At 36.8% G+C, this 6675-nt stretch overlaps 1 protein-coding gene across 1 annotated transcript in view; it reads right to left on the bottom strand.

The window, feature by feature from the left end:
• Nucleotides 1-5377: 5377 nt before the first annotated feature.
• Nucleotides 5378-6675, bottom strand: part of LOC123158716 (MADS-box transcription factor 23-like) — a 6425-nt gene continuing 5127 nt past the window's right edge. The window contains exons 4-8 of the mRNA XM_044576604.1: nucleotides 6583-6675; nucleotides 6464-6505; nucleotides 6282-6365; nucleotides 5808-5849; nucleotides 5378-5524 (exon numbers count right to left, since the gene is read on the bottom strand). The exon at nucleotides 6583-6675 is cut by the window's right edge and continues 7 nt beyond it. Coding sequence (XP_044432539.1) covers nucleotides 5378-5524; nucleotides 5808-5849; nucleotides 6282-6365; nucleotides 6464-6505; nucleotides 6583-6675 — 408 coding nt within the window. The remainder of the gene's footprint in view (nucleotides 5525-5807; nucleotides 5850-6281; nucleotides 6366-6463; nucleotides 6506-6582) is intronic.

The following is a 6675-nucleotide window of genomic DNA, read 5'->3' as shown; positions in this document are numbered from 1 at the left end:
GTTTGAGCAACCCCTACGTTCACCGTATGATAGGAAGTGACGGCGATACTCTCATGGCTTGAGGAAATAAAACACATGTTAACTCTCCTTGTTATGACAATTGATTTCATACGATATTATCTCAAACTATAACAAACAAGTTTGGGTCGACTCAATATGATCGTTCTTCTAATGTCGTACTCTCAATGTTGTTTTAGGACAACCGTTACAGCTAATGAGGTCCTAAGATCTGGAAAACATGATCATCAACAACACTTGAGTTAGTCTTAAGAGGCGAGACTAGGAACCTACTTTTACTGTTTATCATTCCACATGTGCATATGAGTTTTCCACTGTATCACATATTCCAGTATCATAGCAGTAATAGCATGAAATACAGGCTATTAATTATGAAAATTTATATATAATAATACAATATTATTTTCCTCTAGGGCCTATTTCCAACACATCTTGGGCATGTTCATCACAGACGTCTTGAATTACGGTGTTGAGCTCATCGTCATCGGTCTCCACAACCAAACCCAGGAAGGCCTCGCAGAGGGTGCCACCACTAGGCCGAGCACTGAGGTTAGGCCACACGTCATGGCGGGAGTGGTCGTCCATCAGGCCCCGCCTCACTGTCGAGTGTGCGGTATAGCAAGGTCGAGCTGGGCGCGGGGTCTTGATTTCTTTTTGTCTTCTGCTTGAAGGGTTCCAACACAAAATACTAGGGACTATATATTAAATTTATATCAAACATTTTCTAACATGTTCTAGACCAATTGTTATGCCACATCATCAAATGCGGGACCCACATATCAAAATCCTCTGCAAAATGACCTAAGCCACCAATCAGTTGTTTTTGTCTCAAATTTGTAAACCGGTGTTTTCTGCAAACCTAGGCGTCAATGTGGTGGTTTTATGCAATCCACCCCTCTAGAATTGAATCTTAGTTACATGCCCAGAAGTTACAAAATTTTGTAAGGGTTAAAGAAATGTTATCCTGATTTGCCATTGTCTTACTACCAGTTTATTTTTATTTTCAACACTGTTTTTTTATTTCTCCTTCCCTATCCATTGATTAATTATCTTATCATCAGTATTAGCTGCAACAGGCTATTTCCATTTTACCCTGAAAGTAGTTGCTTATTAACTATGTAGAAGGGTGCATTGATATAATCACATAGGCAGTTCTGTCGGGCTTTAAATATTTGGGTCATGTGCACATCATTTATATTTTTCATCTTGGGGATGCAGAGGATGAATTTTATGCTACCCATCATGTGCATTAAATTATCAAGACCAAACTGCCTGGCAGCCATAATTTTCCATGTGCTGCTGGTGCTGCTGTTGATTACTACGTAATCAAGTCCTTTTTTATTGTAATCTTATATCTAGGATGGTTAGGCCGACGTAACTGAATTTAGATTTCCATTCTACTAAGATAAGTACTTGCACTAACAATTGTAAACCAAACATGGAAAATTAACCTCTGGGCATGGTTAATTTTGTGCATATGCCTCGTGCTTGCTTCCTGTTATTCATTTATAATTGGTAATAAATATGTGTTCTTTTTTTACCATAATTGAATTCATGTGCGGTTGTTTGTTGCATTTGCACTCATGGTTCTTCAGCACATCATGACAGTGCAACCTCTTTGCATACTTCCATATACCTGGTTCATGCTTAAACTACTTTTTGATGACCGTAACTTCTTTTTCGGTCTCTGTTGACTGATTTTTGTGTTAACTTTTTCTGTATTGCATCTCATATGACCGTTACTTCTTCCCTTTTGGTGGTTTTTAATTTTTTAGTATGTCACATTTTGTTAATTTAGTTTGATCTTTTCCAATTTCCTTTTTTCTTTGAAAATGACAACGAACGGAAAGGATGTAGATGTCTAGGCAAACAGTAAACTACAAATAAGCAAAGAGCTTTAAAAGAGTAGTAGGACAACCAAAAAACAGGTGGTGCATCACTCTTGTTGGTGAATGTCTATTCGCCTATACGCCGTGGCTGTTGGTGGTCTCCGACGTCCCTACCGGCCTCCAGATTGGAGGGGCTTTGGCATCGCCTCGGGTCCTCGTCTCCATTGTACTGCCGCCGCTCGTGAGTGCTCCTCCTGCTCTTCCCTCTCTATGTGGGTGTATATTGACCTACCTTCAGTGATTTCTGTCATGTGTGAACAGCGTGTTTAGGGATTCCGACGGGCATTTTGGGCATGTTTTGTGAAGCCACTTTGCCCCCTTCGGCCGAGTTTGGTTGAATTAGTTGCAACCATCCCGAACATGATAAGGTGAGCTGACGATCCAGAACACAAGTAACATTAGGTTAAAATTAGAGCTTGTGTTGTAAGTTCACATGCCGAGGCTCTATAGTGAGATCTCCTCTTAAAATGCACTGTGAAGTTGTATCTTTTGTGATATTTTGCAAATGTGTTATTTTTTCGTATAGATCTCTCAGGATGGTGTTTCTGTTGGATATAATGATGTGTAACCTAAACTAAGCTAATTTTAAATAAATCTCTACCACAGGAAATTGCTAGTAGCACTCAAGAAAAAGGCTGCTGGGCAAGCCGTGCATTGGAGCACTGGGAAGGACAGAACACAAGAAGCCGATCAAGCTTCAGGTGGTGAAGGAATCAAAAGAGAACATGGCTCCACCATCAGGTCAAGGTATGATCATCTCCATCAGATCAAGGTATGATCATCTTCTCCTATTTCCTGTGGCTCAAGCTTGTGTTCCGTTGATCCTGGAGAATCCAACAGTTTCAAGACATCTTTAAGTTAAAGAAAAAGAACATACCATAAGACACCAATATTTTTTTTCTGAGTAAGAATTGCATAAAAGGTACATTCATTCAAAATTAAAGTTACGAAGTTATTCGCTATATTTTAAGGACCTGGTGGTAACACATCTTATATTGTAGATAAGAGGAACCTAAATTCCCGAGCATCAACTTGCCAGTGATTCTTATCTTAGCCTTGCTTAGCAGGATGTGATACTCGGCACATGGTCGATTGCGTAACTGCAGACTCACCAACTCTTTCCATGCATCTTTACTCTGGCAAAAAAATATGGTCTCCAATTTGAATTTCCAATGTAGGATTGAAGCAAATGTGATGTTTTGTGATTTGAAGAACCACTTTTTTTCTTGGCTAATTCAGTAAAGTTTTGTGTATGTTACTTCACTACCCTGCTTAGTTATTCATCTAGGCAGTGTTGCTGTAATTTTAGGTCTCTACTGCAAAGCTTTCTTTAGCTGATACAACAGGGAATGCTTTCAATACAAAATACACATAAGTTTGGGTAGGCTAAATATTGGTTGTGGCACTAGAGCTACTGCCAATATGGTTCGCCTCCCGTGTGAATTGTAATCCATTTAAGATACGTAACATATTTGCCAATTTTGTTAGTATCATTTTCTTGATAACTCTATTGATAATCTTTTTGTGGCTGAATCCAGAGACTCATTCTTATCCTCATACTTAAAGCAATGATTACTTGAAAGAAATGGTTATCATTTGAGATAAAACAATGTGTTTTCTTCATGTAGATTAAGATAAGAGGAAGTATATTGACACTATTTAAATTGTAATTTGATACAAGCAGGCTCTCTAAGAAACATCTTATCATAACAACGTACTAAGTTTATGTCACGCTCATTCCAATTTGCGCGGCAAGGCCCGCGTTACCCTTCTAGTATACTTTAACCACTCATGATTTGAAAGTGTAAGAAATTACTCTGTCCAAAGAAAACATTGTCAAAATTCAAGCACGTGCACAAGGACACCATTATATATCATAAATGGGGTGATTCATTTGAGCAATGGCATGTTTCACTATGGTATGATACATGCCTAACTTTTGCATTAAACCACCACATAGACCGATTACATTAGCACCACACAGTCAATCTCAAGTTTTTTAGTTAAATCTTGGAAGGCAAGTAAGGGGTGCTTTGGTTAAGTGTTTCCTTAATTGTTAGAAAATATGATCTTGGGATTTAATCCACATGAATGGCACATTCATTTTAGTGAGGCCGTTAATAAGTGGTTAGATGATGGCACTAAAATCACTTAATAACAAAGGATAAATGCCGGCTAACCCAAGAAGAATTAGGCACTTGAATGGGGTTTGTCCGACACTGAATCCTGAAGATTTTAGCTTCACCTTATTTGGTGGTATGAGAAGATATAATATTTACCAACAAAACAAGCTTCTTGGTGCAGAACTTTTGTATAGAGCTTTTATTTATGAAGCACATGGAAAAGTTTAGCAACAAGAATGACATCTTCATCTAAAATCTTGCTATAGGAAAAGATATCATCGAAGTACACCAGAACAATTTTTTCCATCAACTGCCATGAAGCACGATTCGTTCACCTCGTGAAGGTAATAGGGGCATTTGGCAAACCAAATGACAAAACTAGCCACCCATAGAAACTTGGGTTACCTAGTATTGGAAAGAATGAATACTTGTGTTAATTTCATTGTCCCACCCCGTGTATATTGAATCCGGAATTAAAATTACTTTCAGTTACTTACTCATGCTTTGTGAACTCTAGATGTCCTATGGCGCATTGGTAGCTTGATCACCCACATTAGCAATGTTACCTTTCCTCTCACAGTATCACCATTTCTTGTTTGTAGACTATTTCTCATAGAAAGATTACGACTCCCAAGTTGCTACTAGATAAGGGAAATTATTGTAATCTACCACAGTTTTTTGCTCAGAAGTGTTCTTCCAGAGACTCTCGACTCTCATATTCCAGAATAGTACCTTCTTCTTTGATTTTCTTTCTTACAATGAATGCTTTCAACACCTCAGTATCTACACACCAACAACTTAAAGTTTGTTATAGTTTTGCATTGATGTTGAAAGAAACATAGGGTGTGCTTATCTGCAATGAAAAGACTGGGATATATTTGTGCATACACATGTATTGTATTGTATTCTATTCATGACTATAATGAAAGTTTACTTATATATGTCCAAGATATACAACAAATATCTAGCTTGTTGCTTTCTTAGTTACATGCACTACAAGGAAAAAAATACATGAAAGAAATTCAAAATCTCACAATGGTAAATCTAATTATGCATACAATTCTTGGGAACATACTTAGTGGAGAAACAACAACTAGCACTTGATTTACACAGAATTTGATCTTCAACGTACCCTTATATGGGAGACTTAGTCTAATTAGGTTGATATATCTACTGACGGTCCTTGTATTGGATACTTCGAGCAACGCATGTCGGAGTCAATCTCCAGATAGTGATAGTATGCTGCATTGAGGGAATGATGCAAATAATGTTAGCTCCTACACGTGTGTACCCTAACGTAGGCTTAATAATTCATACGCAAATAAAGACAAGTTAAGAAAATATAGTTCACCACAAGGTGGACGATTCTGGTTCATCATCCCAATCTGCGTGGCATGAATCCAGGCGAACTGATTTTTTGTCCGTTGGAGCAGTAATGTTGCACATGGTAAAAGGACTTGTTATTCCCATGTTCACTGCTCCTTGATCATTTAACTGAAAAATTGGAAACATCATAACAACATTAGACGCGAAATTATATATCTACGATAGACAATAATTATACACACGAAATATATATCCATGGAATCATAAGAGTTTCAATCCTCCACATTAATTACAAATTCAAGAAATCTTATCCATTGCTATGCTAGCAATTCACAGTGTATGGCCCATATTGCGACTTAATACAAAGCAAAATATGTGGTCGATAAGTTCACATTAATAAGAGAATAAATATTGTACACTTCCATTTAAAATACATTTTTATATTAGGTACCATCTCAGCTGGGAAAAACTCTTTTCGAGCTTTGAATGTTAACTGTAAAAAAATTACAAATCATAAGATATTAACTATGAAATAGCGCACCAAAAAAATATGGGTTAGATTTTAAAATCATGAATTATGAAATGATTCTCATGTTAGTTATGAAAGTTATGAAAGACAGTTAATACATTTTTTCAAATGTCATTGCTAATAGAATAATTATTTTCTACCATAGAGAGGCCGCCACTTTGTTCATGTCCCATTAGTATGCAAAAGTTGGGAAGCCCTGGGTAGTTTATTTTGTGAGCCGGAAGGTAATGGTTTTTTTTTGAAACATGACTCCTTGAAGTTTATTCCTATAAATTCCTATGCTTTAATACATATATAGTTCATATACAATGTAAACATAATCTATGTTTTTGTAATTTCACCAGGGGTTGATGACTAGTGCCCTTAACAAGAATGTTTGTAATCAAGTATGTGCACCTTGTTTTGTAATTCCGTATTCTCTTGATGAACGATGTTTAATTTCCTATGTAGCTCTATATTTTCCTGACGCATGAGGCTTTCCTGCAGTTGAAAGTTTATGAAATGACATAAAACGAACACCAAACTGTAATATGCTGGTATGCAGTACAATCATAATAATTGACAGACTAGGCACTAACATTCATGTTTAACTCTTGCATTTCATCGCCAATAAATTTGTCCTGGAATAACGATTAATATAGTTAGTGACACTTTAGATGCATGAACCCAGAAGATGAGAACGACAAATATGTATTACCTTAGTTAGTCGAATGTTATACAAGCTCGTTTCTAGATGATTTTGTAAATGCTTCAAGTCTTCAAAAGATAAACCAGATAGATGTTGTCCTAG

This window comes from Triticum aestivum, chromosome 7B (assembly GCF_018294505.1).
Source record: "Triticum aestivum cultivar Chinese Spring chromosome 7B, IWGSC CS RefSeq v2.1, whole genome shotgun sequence".
Classification (NCBI taxonomy): domain Eukaryota; kingdom Viridiplantae; phylum Streptophyta; class Magnoliopsida; order Poales; family Poaceae; genus Triticum; species Triticum aestivum.
The sequence above is the reverse complement of the archived record's forward strand: the minus strand, read 5'-3'. Positions and strand labels throughout refer to the sequence as shown.